At 39.0% G+C, this 18178-nt stretch overlaps 1 protein-coding gene across 1 annotated transcript in view; it reads left to right on the top strand.

Annotated features, from left to right (window-relative positions):
- The window catches only part of LOC112044362 (myosin-I heavy chain), a 102426-nt gene that overhangs the window by 66982 nt on the left and 17266 nt on the right, over positions 1–18178 (top strand). Inside the window, exons 5-25 of the mRNA XM_024080187.2 lie at positions 961–1050; positions 1907–2066; positions 3603–3793; positions 4486–4707; positions 5559–5723; positions 6275–6517; positions 7653–7778; positions 7929–8189; positions 8781–8914; positions 9056–9262; positions 9977–10118; positions 10857–11089; positions 11500–11731; positions 12342–12720; positions 13258–13420; positions 13726–13876; positions 14483–14639; positions 15204–15358; positions 15817–15945; positions 16497–16775; positions 17647–17882. Coding sequence (XP_023935955.1) covers positions 961–1050; positions 1907–2066; positions 3603–3793; positions 4486–4707; positions 5559–5723; positions 6275–6517; positions 7653–7778; positions 7929–8189; positions 8781–8914; positions 9056–9262; positions 9977–10118; positions 10857–11089; positions 11500–11731; positions 12342–12720; positions 13258–13420; positions 13726–13876; positions 14483–14639; positions 15204–15358; positions 15817–15945; positions 16497–16775; positions 17647–17882 — 4055 coding nt within the window. The remainder of the gene's footprint in view (positions 1–960; positions 1051–1906; positions 2067–3602; positions 3794–4485; positions 4708–5558; positions 5724–6274; positions 6518–7652; positions 7779–7928; positions 8190–8780; positions 8915–9055; positions 9263–9976; positions 10119–10856; positions 11090–11499; positions 11732–12341; positions 12721–13257; positions 13421–13725; positions 13877–14482; positions 14640–15203; positions 15359–15816; positions 15946–16496; positions 16776–17646; positions 17883–18178) is intronic.

Here is an 18178-nt window from a genome sequence, read left to right as displayed (position 1 = left end):
ACGTGGGAAATCGTTTATTATATGTGAGAAAACGCGGCTATTGTGTATGACTAATTGACTATACAGGAAGATGAGTAGATAAACGGAAAGTAAAACAACATTCATTACCATAAGGTAACATAGTCAAAGGACGTCACTCGTCGCCCCTTTTTTAATAAAGGGTTTACCCTTCACCCTTGTTTATGTGGGTGTAAAGGCGGAAAGAGAAAAGCAAACGTTTAATCGACGTTTCCACTGCAAGCTAAAATGTTAGCTGATTATTCCTAAAAGCTGAAACAGTTCTGGTGCATTTTTTGTTGTCCGTTCAGGATTTAGAAGTCTTAGTAGATGTCATGTAAATGTAGGAATCAGTTAAGGTTTTACTTGTTAATTATGGATCAATTTCACTAACGATTAAAATTAGTATGTTTCTGCGTATATCGATGAATTCGGGTCTCTATAAAATCTTTGTGCCTTTTTATCTACGAGTAATTTGCAGAAGGAAATATACTTACTGGATTTCCAATGTAAAAGGTCTAAACTGCAAATTAAATGCAATTCTTTTTGTATTTTAATTATTGTTTTACATATATTTTAATTTATAACCACAGGTACAATAGTCAGTCGCTACGCTCATAGTGGGAAAGAGGTCTTAAGAGTCAATAGTTATATGAGCAAATCTGCAAAAGGCAATAGGGTTTTTTTAGAACTCAGTCTGCAGCGTTCTTAGTAAAGCGATTACAATTTCTAGGTAGAAGATTAGATACCTGTATTCTGCATGCTTACAGATGATGTATTTGATGTATTTTGGTTCCAAGAATAGATTACAGTTACGTACATTGTACATACTTAGCTTCTAACAACCCTCAGGGGTGTGAAAAGTAGGTTATACTCTACAATCCCTAGGCATTACACAGCGAATATGTTAAACATAACTGTACCGTGTCATTATAAAGTTCACAAACAGTTTGTGTATTCCAGGAGGACATGCAAAACTATCGCGGCAAAGCCTTTGGGAGTCTACCGCCGCACGTGTTCGCGCTGGCCGAGTCTGCGTACAGCTCGCTGCAGGTGAATATTTATCATTATTAATGATCTATTTGTCTGTTTGCATGTCACGATCGCCCTGGCCCAGTGATACGTATACGCACGCAAACCCATATAGAAGTATACATATCACCAGCCAGCCAAAAAAAGCGTAGATTGTGTTTTTTCGAATTGACTATTCATACAGAAACCGTACGAAATTATTTATTCTATTCGTACGGTTTCTGGATAAATTGTATATTCTTATCATTCCGATAATTATTTTTCCGGTTACCGGTCCTGTACTCACAAAGGACTAAACTCAAGTCATCAAATGTTTCGTACAAATAGCTCCTTTTTATATTATTATAAATAATTAATAATAATACCACCCGGGCGATGGAACGAGCTATGCTAGGAGTATCTTTGCGTGATCGAATCAGAAATGAGGAGATCCGCAGATTAACCAAAGTCACCGACATAGCTCAACGTGTTGCGAAGCTGAAGTGGCAATGAGCGGGGCACATAGTTCGAAGAGCTGATGGCCGTTGGGGTCCAAGGTGCTGGAATGGCGGCCCCGCACCATAAGCGCAGTGTTGTCGACCAGGTGGACTGACGACATCAAGCAAGTCGCAGGGATTCGCTGCAGGCGGCTCAGTATCGTGATGTTTGGAAGTTCCTACAAAAGGCCTATGTCCTACAGTGGACGACCATCGACTGATGATGATGATGATGAATACCACCCGTGCTCGAAGAACTCGTAACACGATGTCGTGTGGAAACCAGGTTTGCACCTTTGGTTTGACAAACTAATATAACTACAAACTACCTATTAGTTTCCACCTGGACCATCTCAAGACTATCATATTTATTGTCAAGTCATCATTGATTTTGTCTACAGAATGGCGAGAAGAATCAGTCAGTGGTGATATCAGGAGAGAGTGGTGCAGGGAAGACGGAAACCACGAAGCTTATCCTGCAGTACTTATGCGCTGCTGGCGGTCAGGCTTCCTGGGCGGAACAGCAGATTCTTGAAGCCAATACCGTTTTAGAAGCATTTGGTAAGGTTTCAAGAAAATGTGTTCATACTAGTATGTGTTCAACTTCACGTTTTTATTAATTGGCCATATCTGTTTACATGTTTATTAATTGTTTACATATTTATTAATTGTTTACATTACCTGTTTACGTCTTTATTAATTGTTTACATTATCTGTTTACTTCTTTATTAATTGACTAAGAGATGCCCCGCAGTTTCATCTGCATAGTTTCCGTCCCTGTAAGAATACGATATAGTTACTGTAAAATATAGCATTCTTATGGTGAAAGAATTCTTAAAATAGGTCGAGTTATTTTTGAGTTAAATCATCATAATATTGATGAGTGTCATCAACGAAATTGCCAAACTATACAATGTTACCAATGTAGTAACGGGTAACATGTAGTAATAGGTAACATATTCCTAATATTGTATTGTTTATAGGCTTCATAATATCAAAGAATATAATATGAATACTCGTAATTCGCATAAATATTTGAATATGTATTGACTGTAGTCGTAATGGTATTTACAAAGAAAAATTCCCATTTATAAGTGTAATTCCGTTTTAGGAACCCTACTGAATTTTCTAAAGGTCTCTTACATTGTTACGAAAAGGGACCGAGGGCCCGTTACAATAACATTTTCTCTCGCAATTCTGCTGAAGTAAATTGAATTATATTCTAGACAATCCTCGCTTACGAGGTAAAGCGTTTAAATGAGCTATGCGGTCTCTAGGGATACAATGGTTTTCCTTTTTCAAGATATTTTGCGTTTCTGCAATTAAGAAGACAAAAGTTGTGTTTATCGCTTCATTAATTTTCTACACCCAGTTTAAATGTTATCAATCCATATTAACTAATATTTTAAATACGAAGGAGAGTTTGTTTGTTAGTTAGTTACGCTTTCACGCCCTCACTCAACTAATCGAGTAGTTAACACATTTTTTTTAAAGAACTTTTAGGGTTTTTTAGGGTACTTTACACCTACCATTTATACGTAAAAGGTATTGTTCCCAAAGAACAGAAAAAATACGTTTAAGTACACGGAGCAAAAACCGCAGACTAGTGTCTAATTTTAGAAGGACATATTTCAGTTTTTATAGCAACCTAATGCCTGTAATGCTAACCGTACATGGCATCTAACAATTTCCGTAGTTTATAATTTTATTCATGCCAAAATTGATGCCATATTCAGAGACATTAAAAGTCTTCCCTTTAACAATCTGATTTATTATCCCTGAGGATTTAAATGTCGAAAAATACTTTCGTATTTGGCAAAAAGGAGAAAGCAAAATATTCTACAGTTTGATGTGAATCATTGGCGTATCTAGGATTATTTCCTAGGGTGGGCCTGGCCCCCGATATCACGTCTATTATTAATATCATAACTGAAATCTATATCGGTAGCCCAGCCCAAGCGTGGGCATAGATCCATTCTAAGGTGGGCACGGTCCACCCGGCCCCTATATACTCGTACACCTATGCTGTGCATATATAATTTGACACAGACGTAGTTACGGCGTCCGCTGGGTTCTAAATCAGTTATTTCTTTTCAGGTAATGCAAAGACCGTGCGCAATGATAACTCATCTCGCTTCGGAAAGTTTGTAGAAGTGAGATTGGATCATCGGGGAGGTATCCGAGGTGCAGTGCTGCGAGATTTTCTTCTAGAACGAGCAAGGATAACAGGTCCGGCGCCTAGGGAAACCAACTACCATGTCTTCTATCAGCTGGTTGAAGGCGCGAAGGTAATTTCGTGTTATATGACCTATCTAAATATTTTTAATGTTTTATTTTGTTTGTTTTGGTCAAATCTTGAAATTCAATGTTTAATAGTGGTCCCCACCCAACCCTGCACTTGCATACTGCACATTTAGTTTTAATGACAATGCGTAGTTCGCTAAGTGACGTCATTCTAAATTCAATATGGCGGACTCCGAAAGATAGCGGATTATTTTTTATGCACCCCAGGATATGAGTTTGTTATCCTGAGCGAGTTATTATTAATTAAAAAAAAGGTTCAATCGTGTTCTGAATGTGTTTTGTTGAGAAATATGTTAGTAATATATCTACTATTCAACGCCAGCGAAATAACAATTACAAATTCCTTGATATTTAATGGAATACATTTAATTATCGTTAATGAATTATGAATTATTTTTTTAGAAGGTTTTATAAGTATTATTTATGTTAATTGCTAGTGTAGCACGTGCTGAGTGGTAACCATTTTTATACCACACACATCATCTTTTGATTTTTTTCAATATATTTTCATATAAGTTATACTATTTTAATTACTTAATATGTTTGGTGTCTAGTGTGTGTTTGTGTGTATGTGTGTGTGTGTCAAATAAACAAATTTTCTTTCTCAATATACCTACTTATAGCGCTAAGTTCAAGCATTGTTAACGCTTATAAACTCTCGTACTAATTCATGCAGCACAACGCCGAACTTCGTACCATACTGCGGCTCCGAGATGGCGTCCACTTCAAATACCTGAACCCCGAAGACGAGGAAGCTCGCAAGGGCAGAGGTGGTGAACAAGGGAAACTGGAAGCCCTGCAGCTAGCTTTGACAGTGCTGCAAGTTCCCTTGCACATGTGCGAGGGACTCTTCAAAGTGCTGGCGGCAGTGTTATGGTTGGGGAATATACAGTTTCAGGTGAGGAAATTTATTGATTCGAATAACTATTAATGTAGATTTTTTTAACTACATTAATAGTAATACATTACATTAAAAAAAATTATCAAAAAAAAAAGTTATCTGCTTATTCTTGATAAACGCTTGCTTATCGAGAATAAGCAGATAGCCCATTCGTGCATTTTTAGTAAAAAGCCATTGTCTATAACGCAAGGACACATCTAACTATAGTCTAGCAAGTTTGTTAATGACACTCCCATGATATGCGAGCGACGGGGGGAAAGTGAGTGAGGTGCATCAGTCGTGGGTTTTTCATTCATCGCTACACGCCTGTCATTGGGAGTGTTACGAACGAAGTTGACAAGCTATAGTAAGCGCTGCTTTACGCTCTTCAACCTGAGCCATGTGATCAACCCCATAAAAAATAACCCCTATTTAGCTCTTTTAGGGATAAAATTTCAATTTCCTCCCCAAATTTTCCAAATAATTTAACTACCATCATCAATATGGTTTGTAACATTTCTCGCATCAGAAAACCAAACTTATAACGCTAACGTTTTAGAATTTAAGCAGCTGTATATATTTCCCCTAATTCTAATAATTCAATAATACTTGAAAAAATATGTTGATTGCAATATAAAACTCTCCTTGTATTTTTAGCCTCAAAGGCTAAAAATACAAGGAGAGTTTTATATTATAAGTTTTATACTACTATCTTAATAACAAATGAATAACAGAGTAGGCAGATTGATTTCCCAAGCAGGCTAGGATTCTCTACACTTGTTGTTACTACACAAAAATCGTCCAGAATGAGACGTGACGTCATATCGCCATTTTTTAACAATATTAAGCTAACTATTGAATGTTTTTAGGATATAGACGGTGAGCGAACAACTCTGGCACCAGAAGATGCAGAGGCGGTGGATGCTGTAGCCAATCTACTGGGCCTCGCCCCGCTCACAGCGCAAAGAGTACTGCTCGAGAGACAGATCAATGTTAGAGGAAATGTCACTGATATACCACTGCGATTACCGGAGGTATGTTCTTTTTTATCTCTAAAAAGCGTGGTATCTTGGCCTCAGAAAGCACAGCTAAAAAGATATTTTTATTAACATGAATTCTTTATGCTATCTTATTTTTAAGATACAATCTTGTAATGGTAAGAAAATGTAGAGGTATTCACCATTGGGTATTAATGATATCTGTAAACGCTACATGTTCTATCCACGCCATTATAAGGAATACTTCAGAGTATATACTTTACCTACCAAAAAAATATCGTTCTCGGTTGTCCATGGCAAATAATTCTATCAAATTATCAATACATTCAGTTCAATATTTCTGTTTCGCATTGCAAATACATAGAACATCCTTCCATCCTATAAGTTATCCAAGTTATAGGATGGAAGAGTGTTCTATACTTTTTTATACTATGGGTGTTCTATACGATTTCTTGAATTCAAGAGCACCTTTTAGGCAAATACGTACCACCGTAGGCTACATCTGCGCTAACCATCGTCGTAAGCAAGCATCAGCCTTAGCCTGTATGGTATTTAAAAATATACTAAAGGCAATTTATTTATTTCAGGCCAGAGAAAACCGCCATGCTATGGCTCGTGCTCTATACGCGCGAACGTTCGCTTGGCTCGTGCGACACGTGAACAGCTGTTCCGCCCCGGGGAGAGAGGCGAGACGAGCTCTCGGAGTTCTCGACATATTCGGCTTCGAAAACTTCGCCGTCAACTCGCTAGAACAACTCTGTATCAACTACGCTAACGAGAAATTGCACATGTTCTTCAATAACTACGTGTTTGCGCTTGAACAGGAAATTGTAAGTATGGAATCTATTTGTGTACAATTGACTCATCATCTAGAATATTTTAATTGGACGGAAGAATATTTTAATAGTCGATACATTATGGGATTTGGATTTAAATGTTGTTTGTGGAGTTGTTATGTGAACATATTTATGTTGTTTGTCACTCCACATGTAGGTAAAATTCAAATTAAAAATTCAAAATTCATTTATTTCAAGTAGGCTCAGTTTACAAGCACTTTTGACACGTCAGTTGACTATTTGTAAAGATTCTACCACCGGTTCGGAAGGCATGTTCTGCTGAGAAGATACCGGCAAGAAACTCAACAGTTGCTCTTTTGAAAAAGTCATACAGTATTACAATTTACAATTGATAACAATTAAATTACAATTTCTTATAGTTTTATTTCCTGTGTGAAGGTGGAAGCTGATCCAATGGCCTTCAAGCACCTTTATCGTTAAGGAACTCATCAATAGTGTAGTAACCTCGACTAAGTAAATGTTTTTTAACACATTGCTTAAAGTTGTGCATTGGCAGGTCCATCACAGTCGGTAGGCATGGTCGGTAGGCATGGTAGGTAGATAGTCCAATAGGTAAGGTATATTTTTCGAGAATCAGGAATTCTTTGGCATACATGCTAATATAAAAAAGTTCATTTGATCAACATATGAGGCGTCATTAGACTTGTCGTAGTTTTAGGAGTGTCAGCATTATTATCATCGGTTGGTAATAATGCTGACATCCGATACTAGCCTTTTTGTAAGGACTTCTAAATACAGTCTTGAGACACATGCATCCAGCGGTTATCTGTTACTCGCTTTGGATGTCATCGGTCCAACTAGTTGGACAGTAGTGTTCCAGCACCTTGGGACTTCAACGTCCATCGGCTCTGCAAATTTTGTACCCAACCACTTTTTCCGCTTCGAGATTTGTTCAACTACGACTACGTTGATGACTTCCTCGTAACTGTTCTTCTGCGGATCTCGTCATTTCTGATTGGATCAACACTGAGCACAGCTCGCTGAAAGATCTTCTTGTGAGGCCAATAGTTTGCTATTTGTTAAAGTGAACCTACGAGTACATTATTTTTCAGTTAATACATTACTTATAGTGGCGTTGCTTTGATTTATTTTAATATTTATGTTACAGTATCGGCAAGAGGGCATCAAATACCACCAAATACAGTTCACCGATAACGCTGCCTGCTTGGAACTTTTGGAGAAACCACCCAGAAGTTTGCTCAAGTTACTGAGCGAGCAATGTCATATGCCAAAGGTAATTTAAAACTAATATTCGTTCTTCATAATTTTTCTTAGTCACATAGTTTACCTACAGCTAAAATTTTACGTTTCTGGGGGTCTTTTGATTCTTCATAATATTTCCTTGTTACTTAGTTTACCTATAGCTAAAATTTTACGTTTCTAGGGATCAGATGGCGCATACCTCACAAACATCCAAGGCGAGTTTGGCGAACACCAAAGCTTCGTGAAGGGGTCCCGAAGGAAGTGGGAGGAGGAGTTTGGAGTCCAGCACTACGCTGGCACGGTCACTTACAGCGCGCAGGGCTTCGTGGACAAGAACCGGGACACCCAGCAGGATGCCTTTATAGATCACCTCAGCAGATCTGCGAATCCCTTTGTGAGGGAGCTAGCGGATTACGTGCAGGACTTGGCGCCACCGGGACATGTATGATAATCTAACAATAATTATAAAATTTTCATGTCACAGTTGTGTTGCCATACTCCTCAGAAACGGCAATACCGATTTTCAAGTATTTTTTTTGTGTACGTTCGGTGGTCTAAGAATAGGTTAGTGATAAGGGTGGTCCACCACAAAATTTTTATAACGCAAAACAATGTTTGGGTCAGGTAGTTTTTCTATAATTAATATGGGTAGAATCTCTGGTATCTCTTCAAAGTATATCTTTCTGACTACCACATAATGTCACAAATGACGATCAAAGGTTCGTTTGAATAACAAAACATTTTTGAAGGTCCATAAATTCAACAAGTTGTTAGGAACATGAATAAAACACGAATAGTAATAAGGAATAGTAGTAGTAAGTACGAATAGTAATAATTTGAACTAATGGTGATAAATAAGGTAATTCTAATTAAAACTAAAGTAGTTGCAAACGTTTGTAGACAAGACTAAACTTAGCTAGGTATTCCTATTATTATCACGGTGATCTCAATAAAAACCTAAAAATTAAATTACTTTGGTAATGGATTTATGACATTTTAGTAATATATAATCGTCTTTATTTAATCATTCCAGGATATCTCATTGTCTAGCCCCGGTTCAACAAGTACTACGCAAAGAGGGACATCCAAAGGAAGGCCTACAGTAGTGGATACATTCAGGGCACAACTGCAGTCGCTAGTTGACATGCTGCAAGTTACTGACGTGTGGTGGGTATCAAATAAGAATCATTATCTCAATAATATTATAAAGTTGAATGTTTGTGTGTGTATGAATGTATGTTTGTTCCTCCTTTAAAAAAAATTACAAACAAAAACGCACTAACTGTAATAACTATATCTCTATTACAGGTACGTCCGCTGCATTAAACCAAACGAGAACAAAGTAGCGGGTAAATACAACGACCAGTTAGTTCTAGAACAGCTGAGATACCTCGGCATGAACGAAATAGTTCGTATCAGACGCGATGGGTTCCCCATACACTTGCCAGCGCCGATGTTCCAAGCAAGATATAGATGTTTGCTACCACATCCTCGACCTGCTAACCCGGATATAGCGTGAGTATTTATCTTGTTTTGTGTAGTAGTATTTTTAGGGCATTTTTTGGGTTTTTGTTTGGTGTACCAAAAGGGTTAAACGGGTAATAATATAAAATCTGACACGCACTTGGCCGTTTTTAATTTCTTTTTATGTAACCCTTTTCTGCACCTAAGCAAATAGCTAATACTTAGATTGGGTATTATGCAGTCCAATGGATAGGAAACTCAGACTAGCCTTATAATTAACTTTCTGGGATGTTTCTGTACCACTTGCCGATAGTTTGGAGCTTCTAGCTGTAATAACCTTATTGTACAGACTTAACATGTAAGCACTCTCGGCACCCTCGATAAAATAACGTGATATACCAGAACCGCTTTTACTTTTTTGTCAAGCGTCGGTTATATTGCTTAAAGCACTGCTCCAATTTATAGTTCCGCAAAATACCAGCTTGCTGCATTGGTCACAATTGATAACAAAGTGGATTTCCTACTTACAATAAGACATCCTCTAAGCAAAAGTAGTGTCTTCTAGGCGTTTCACCATAGGCTACATCACTGTTTACCATCATATGTGATTGCATTGGCTGCAATTTCTTGCTTGCTTATATTTATAACAAAAATAACGGTGCTGATATAATAGCCCCTCTGGGATATATTTTTACACATACATAGCTATAAGTACAAGTTTACCGAGACTTGTACCATCTTCTAGTATATATCCAAATGTTTCAGGTATATAATGGGACTGGTAACTGCGCCATCGGGAGATTGGCAAATAGGGCACACAAAGATATTTATGAGAAGCTCTGTGCATGGACCGCTGGAGGCTATGAGAACGGCTCTACTACAATCATCAGCACTTCTAATACAAAAGGTTTGTTTTTGTACCAAAAAAATGTTGAGTTGCTTATATGTACATAAAAAACCTGTCTGAGTTTGTTGTGTGCTCTTCTCGGACCAAGGCGGGTTCAGAGCCCTCGTAAATTTAATTTTTCGAGTAATTATTATCACCAATTAATTATCTTATAATATTAATACCTGACGTTTGTGCTTGTAAACTAAGCCTAATTGAAATAAATGAATATTGACTATTGACTAAAGTGCCACAAACTTTTCTGACCGGTGTGTGAAGCGAACAACGTAATTTCATGAAGAGAAGTAGACAAAATTCAACCAATAAAAATACCGCTATCTCTTTCATTGCCATTACGTTGGTATGAAAGAGATTGAACTGGGACAACTCCGACGCCATTGGACGAAGTTTTGTCTTTATTTCTCTACACCGGTTGCATCATGCATGTTAACACCTCTGGCAGCCAAAACTAGAACTGACGTCACAGCAATGTTCTGTGGTGTGTCTGTACCAATGTGGTGGTCGCAATTTTCCAAAAAAGTTTTACTGACGTCAAATGAAACTTTTATAATACTAACATGTAATGTTTTGCAAAATCGCAACTACCGCAACTTGGCCGCGACGTTAGTACCAGGTTTGGTCACCAGGTCAGAAAAGTTTGTAGCATTCGTCACTTTGGTGTAATTTTTGAACTGTAATACATACTATTCTACTGTTCCAAGTCCACCATTTTCCAATATGTCTTATATTATGTTACAGTGGTATAAGGGCTCAATCAAACGTCGCCAATACCTGCAATGGCGGCGAGCGGCTATAGTCCTGCAAGCCGCCTGGCGCGGATGGTTCGACAGAGCGGCTTTCCTGCGAATGCGACGAGCTGCGTTAACCCTCCAGAGGCACTTGCGAGGCGCTTTCGCGAGAGAAGTGGCTGCAGCCTTGAGGGAAATGAAGAGAGTCAACCAGGAGATCAAGTTGAGGGAAGAGCGAAACAGGTAAATGAAGTATAAAAAGAGAAGTTGAAACAAATAAGCGAAAACGTTGCACGCAAATTTACTAGCACATGATGCTCGCCCAACCATGTCTTAGATTCATAGGCGCCGATCTGCATGATCAATTAAACGTCTCTGCGACGGATGGACAGACAGACGGATATGGCGAAACTATAAGGATTCCTTGTGGACAATGGACCCTAAAAGGGATACCTGTCAAAATACAAAATGGCGGCGTTTCGCCTCTCGGCGATCACAAGTCACCTCACCCCACACTTTCAAATTCTCATTGGTCACCACGTTTTCACAATTGACTCGACTTGTCAAAGTTAACCCTTTAAAAATGGGTCTAGAAATCTGTATTCTACAATTCTCAATGTACAATCATTGTTCACGTATCGCACCTATCACAGCCTCGCAGAGAAAGCGGAGCAAGAGCGGGCGGAGCTAGAGAACATGGCAGATCAACTGCGTGGTATCTCGTGCTCCGGCGCACGCGCAGAGTCCGTCAACCTGGACAACCTGTTCGACTTCCTGGCGGACGTGCCCGCACAGCGCGGCGCGCCTGACGGACAGTCGCACCAACCGACTATCGCCGAGATTGGCGACTCTATGGAGCGGCTAGCTGACGACTTGCACCATGAGGTAAGTCGTACAATGCTATCGTTCAGTTTGCGACTCTGGAACGGAGAAAATAGTCCATCAACTTGGACAACATTTTCGGTTTCCTGGCTGAGGTGCCCCCAAAGTGCGGCACGCCCAACGGAGAGTCGTACCAGCCTATTATAGCCGAGATTGATGACTATGGACCGACTAGCTGATGACTTGCACCACGAGGTTAGTTTAAGATTAGCGACTTTATGGTACGACAAGCAGAATCTGTCAACCTGGACAATCTATTCGACTTCTTGGCGGAACAGAAGACTTGCACCACAAGGTTAATCATACACTCACTAGTGCTGAGATTAGCGACTCTTTGAAACGGCAAGCTGACGACTTGCACAAAGCGGTTAATCATACAATCGGTATTGGCTGATATTGGATATGGATCGGCTAGCTAAAAATTGGCACCACGAGTTTAGTCATATAATCAGTATCGCTGAGATCTATTGATCGGCCCAGGCTGTTTTGAATTCCAAATATTATTGCCACTGGAAATACGTTTAAATGTAACTACTAATTTTTTCATTAAAGTTATTGTTTCGTATTGTATAAAATAGAACTTTTGGAGATTCAACAGTTCCTTTACTTACAGCTGGAAACGGTACTCGCCGAAGAAATGGACGAGCTCAGCAAAGCGGATACCGAGTTCCATCGCAAACCCGACGGCGCCCCGTCCGACGCTATCCCCCCACCACCGCCCTCCTCCCTCGCCTTACAATCCATTCTCCAACCAGCCACACCGGTTGGTTCTATGACATTATCGATGAACGGGATAACGTCCAATGGCATGTCGCCGACTGATGTGATGACATCATCGCTGACCAATGGCGACGTGATGTCGTCATCACTGGTGATGCCGCCGCCGCCGTTAATGGACCCGTCAGTAGAAGAGTCTCCTATATTCCCACCACCGCCGCCTTGTTCTCTGCCCGAACCAGCCGGACCGCCGCCTCCACCACCGCAAGCCAAAGGTATTAAAGAAGATTTCCATAAATCTTTATTATTATTTTAGAGATTTTAACTAGCAGACGACTGCGACTTCGCCCGCCCTTAGACCTCCTTAATCTGGCCCTCTCGCAAAATCCGTTCTTAGCGGAGATCTAATATCTATAATCAACTTTCCTGTCAAATTTCAACATTGGACTCTTGAGTGTTGTATTTTCTTTATAATAGTGAGCGTTCTGAAAAGTTGTTGACCCAATACCTTTCTCACTTCACTATCTTCCCGCAATTATCTAACAATATATCAAAATTACCAGATCGCAAACGTTATCGCATGCAAGGAAAACCTTGCACCTGTAAATTGCAAAACCAACTTCATTCTGCGGTTTTTCCAGTAGGTGCCTAACTTATTTAATTTATTTGAATAAACTACAAAACTGTACGTATTTATTTTATTTCCCCGTAGGTACAGTCTGCAAATAACTTTCTTTGTAACATACGCAAGTTGAAATAACCAAGTATTTTTTTTTATTTTTCAAAATCTAAACACCTACCTAATTTTGTAGAAGTAACACCACCAGACCTCACAAACGGCATAATACCGAACGGCAAAGTGTCCATCATAAAGGACAAGGAGCCCATATACGAGTCGGTCATACCACGACCCAACGGCGAGCCGCTTGTGACGTCACCGCCACCGCCACCGCCCTATCCACCAGAAACTAACGGGTAAGTTTTATATTCAAATTATGATCTAGTTACATACCTCTACAGACTATCGACAGACATACGCGGCGTCAGCTAGTGAGACTATACGTGAGTGACTAAGTTAGGTACAATGCATTACAAATATTTTTAAAATACAAGAATTCGATGAAAGAGGAAATATTGGAATAACTAAGACTTTCAGTGATTTGGAAAGTTGAGCCAGATTATCCAAATCATGCGAGGAAGCCTTTTTGTCCTTGAAACACTCGTTTGTTTGTCCTACTTGTATTGAATTCGTACTCTTACCTATATATCTTCTTCAATAGATTCTCATCGACTAAGGAAGACATGGATTCTGAGGCACCATTACCACCGTTGCCTAGCAACGTGACGTCACCAGTACTGACCGATACGACGTCACCGATCGGCATGGACACTTGCATCAGTCCGCCACCCACAATGAATGGAGATGCTAATGTAAGTTTTAGAAACTTCCAGCACTAACTAAAAGAAACTACTAAAATTGCTTTAGCTTTAATAAGAACTTTAATTGTATTACGTACATTCCAAAAGTTCTTTGAATAGGATAATTAACAGATTTAAATAACAATACCTATATTTAAGTAATTAATTAACTAATTTTTAAAACACTTGTGTTTAAATAAATTATCTTCTATCCTTGCTTGTTTTCGTTTTGTTATTTATTTTGTTCATCATCGTTATCAGCCTGTGTTTTTAACAGCTCACTACAATGCCAGGCCTCCTTACTGGAGTTATAAATATTGGAATTCGGTTTATATCTAGCCTTCGCAAACCGCCTTTAGTGACCATAAATCTGAATTTCGTCGCTGGGATCTGCATGTACTTTCTCTTCTGTATTGTGTACTCTAATCCAGAATCTCCCCCTTATCTTAAGGAGAAATTCACATTTCTGGGAGTGCAATCAGAGCTAAAACCATGTTGTGCTCTAACTCTGTATATGTGTGCTACTAAGTGATTGGCCGCCTTTTGTATTCTACTTCTTCTTATGTTTCTGTTTTAAATGAAGTTTAATTCAAAATTACTATTTTCGTGTCATTACAGAATGCAGAACGTAGTGCGCGCCGTAAGGAAAGGGTAGAACGTAGACTACACCAGTTGGAAGCTCCTCCACAAAACACAGATGTTGCTCCAGACGCTACGACTGATCTCACTGAGTTTGCTAAACTGTACTTCAATGACCATCCTCGATCGCCTGAAGGTAAAGCATTTACAACTTTAACTTATATGTAACTAAATTAGCGTAGACAAAGGCCTCTTGAACACCAGGGTCTTGAGCCGCATGCATCCATGTTACCCGTTTGATGTCATCGGCCCATCTAATAAGGGTTCCGCCAGCTATAATTTCTGGTGAGGGGTCGCTATATATATACTAGAAAAATGTATGGGAATGACAGCTTGATCACATGATCTGTCGTTAGCAAATGTCATTCGCTTGCATTTTTCTAGTTTTCGAAGCGTTAACGATCGTAGAAAGAGAATCGACGTGCCTCTTGGATACAGGGGCTGATTCGATTATGCTGAGATACTCGGAGCATAGCTCGCGTCATTTCTCGTTAAATAACTGTTGAGTCTCCTTATAAAGTCCATAGTTTTCGATTAAGGACATCTTTCAAAGAAAAGTATCTCCTAAGTTCTAGGCAATTTTAGGCAACTTTACTTTCAGAGAAATCGTAGATTGTGTGTTTCTGATGTTGTGTTGTGCCTATTTGACATTAAAATCAAAATTCTGGTAGTATTTAGAGAAAATATAAAATGATTACAGGTACAATAATGGCAACGCTTACTCGCAAGAGTAAGTCGATGGAGTTACTAACTAAAGAGGAAATGATAACGTACCACAAAGGCAACAACATTCCTACATCACACATACAGTTGCACGATCCGGACAGTGTTACTGCCGCTGTGAATATATTCCGGGTGAGTGCGCGGTAAAAACAACTTTTAATAACCTCGTTATTGATAAAGTTGGGAGGAGGGTAGAGTAACAAAAGTTGTTACTAACCAGAGGTTTTCTTTACTGTTGCTTAATTAATAGTTATACAATTTAACAGCCACATTGCCCTACAAATTGCGTGCTAAATTATCTCGTTTCGACGCTCTGAAAATTCCATTTCCTGGTAAATCAGTTAGCTACCAAAATCAAGAATTTTCGTAAATAAAAAAGTCGATCGTCTCATCGAGATGAAGCTATTCACGAAAAATAAGCTCGTAATATACAAAATGTTCTAGGGATCCCTGACTATCAACCATTATAGTTGTGCAAAATAATAAGTGTATAACCTACTTAAACATTTATTTCTCATATTTGAAATCTAAACAGGGTATTTCCATAATTTCCCGTTCTTCGCTCTTTATCAATCATAATTTATTTGTAGGATTTGTGTCGATACATGCGAGGAGAACTAACAGCTGAAAAGGAGACTCAAGTCATTCAGTCGATCATAGGAAAAGGATTGGAAAGGGAGGAGTTGCGAGACGAAATATTAGTTCAATGTGTCAGACAAGTACGTATTTTTATTATTTTACAAGCTTTCATTTAATGTACAAAATGTTAATTCGTGTTTCAGAAAAGTTAGTCACTTGTTTTAGTAAATATGGTTTGAGCTAAAACTTTTCATACATATTTAGTTTGGGTGTACATTATACAATGCACCCTTAGCTAAGTGACGTCATTCTAAATTTAATATGGCTAAACTCCCAAGTAAAAGATCCCAGTTATTTTTATTCACTTAACGATAAAACGAAGCAAAAATAAATTAATGATTTTAAACTTATTTCGTGGTTGTTCATTATGAATGTTATTTAAAAAATAAATTGTTCAAAAGTAAAAGATCCCAGTTATTTTTATTCACTTAACGATAAAACGAAGCAAAAATAAATTGTTCACATTAGACAATTAAGGGTCAAGACACAAGGACAAGAAAAAGCTTGTCTTGAAAAAAATAGCGGTATTTTTTGACACTACATTAAATTGTCTTACTTCCTAACTAGCAAGAAAATAGGTTAATTGTATTTTTTACCCAAAAATCAACTGTTTTTCTTATATTGTTAACAGATAACAGAATGTCCCGTGGAAGACTGGGCCGAGCGTGTATGGTTAATCCTTTGTCTGTGCGCGGTAGCGTGGCAACCCAGCCGCGGGTTGGCTCGATACTACTGCACCTGGCTCCGCGCTAGGGCCCGACCCGTGACGTCACCCGCGTCCACCGGGTCCGTGACGTCAGTGACATCTGTCACTAGCAGCGCGAGAGCGGCGCATTGTGCTCAGTGGTGTTTGGATAACTGCAGAGGTGCTACACCGAGGCAGTTGCCGCCTAGTACTGTGGAGATTGCGGTATGTAATCTTTTTAGCTAGACATATAAAAAATCTGCTTATTCGCCGCCGCGTCGTTCGCGTTAAGCTGAAAGACTAAAGAAATAAGTCTAAATAATGCGTTCAGCCGAACACATGTTTTGATGTAACATACCTACATATAACCACAAAAGTCGTTATAAATACACATTCCGAAGTCCGAAGAAGTTCCGTTTTAGTCTTTTAAATTAATACTGGTTGGAAACAGTCAGTATTAATTTAAAAGACTAAAACGGAACTTCTCGATTTGGTATTTACGCGATCATGATGTCGAAAATGTTTAATTAGAATTTCTGTTTACGGGAATTTCGGAAATTTTTAAAATTGAGATACCAGAGTCTCTATTATAAACCAATTTAACTTTGCAACTAAGTTATTGCCGTTTCGCAGATTAAACACACAATGTCGATTGTACACGCACGCACGTATGGCTTATAACATATTGTAGAGTGAGAGGTGAGATTGTAGTCAAGGGCTAACTTGTAGACAATAAAAAAAAAAAAAAAGAGTTCACTTTATGCAACAATAAACTTCAGGCTTCGTCCAGAGCTCTACACTCGGAATTTCTTTAGATGTCTTATGATCATATCAAAGCCGTTTTGTCACACACACATATTTCTAAATAATGAAATGTCTAAATCCTTTGATATATGCTTTCACGAACGTATTACACCAAAAACTTCACCGAATTTACGATATAAACAAATTTATTTTCTGAATTAAACAGCTTAACTACGATTACGGCAATTTGACATTTTGTAGATGCTAGATTGTCTTATATAATATTGATGAAAATCATCTCAAATAGATACGTGAAAATATTGGGAAATTTATAAGAAAACGTTTTCCACAGGCTATGCGTCGGTTAGGCACCATCGTCTGCAGATTCTTCTTCCTCGATGGTAGGACGAAAGCCATCGACGTGCACCCGGCGGACACGGCAGCGGCTGCCGCAGCCAGACTGGCCGACAAGCTGGGTCTGGCCCCGCAGGCGCGCGCCGGCTGGGCCGTGTACCAACAGCGAGCGGGCACTGAAGAACATGTCCGCGCCACGCAGTATCTATATGACGTCATCGCTGCTTGGGAAATGTAAGTTATTAGAAGCCGGCGTTACTTTGCGAAAGTACTTAATGAATAGGGAAAATGGGATTATTTTGCTATTTTTTAGCGAAAAACCGATAAATTGGAAATAATTATGCCTCTCTGACGAGGTTACATATTTGTTTCTTTTGCCGTGGAGACCCTTGGGCCATGCAGTCTTTATTATCATCATCATATCAGCCGATGGACCTGCAGTGCCTGCAGTGGATGCAGGCACATAGGCGCTTTGTAAGGACTTCCAAACATCACGATACTGAACCACCTGCGTCCAGCGAATTCCTGCC

This window comes from Bicyclus anynana, chromosome 21, assembly GCF_947172395.1.
Source record: "Bicyclus anynana chromosome 21, ilBicAnyn1.1, whole genome shotgun sequence".
NCBI classification, from domain to species: Eukaryota; Metazoa; Arthropoda; class Insecta; order Lepidoptera; family Nymphalidae; genus Bicyclus; species Bicyclus anynana.
Note: the sequence above shows the minus strand (reverse complement) of the source record. Positions and strands in the feature narration are given on the sequence as shown.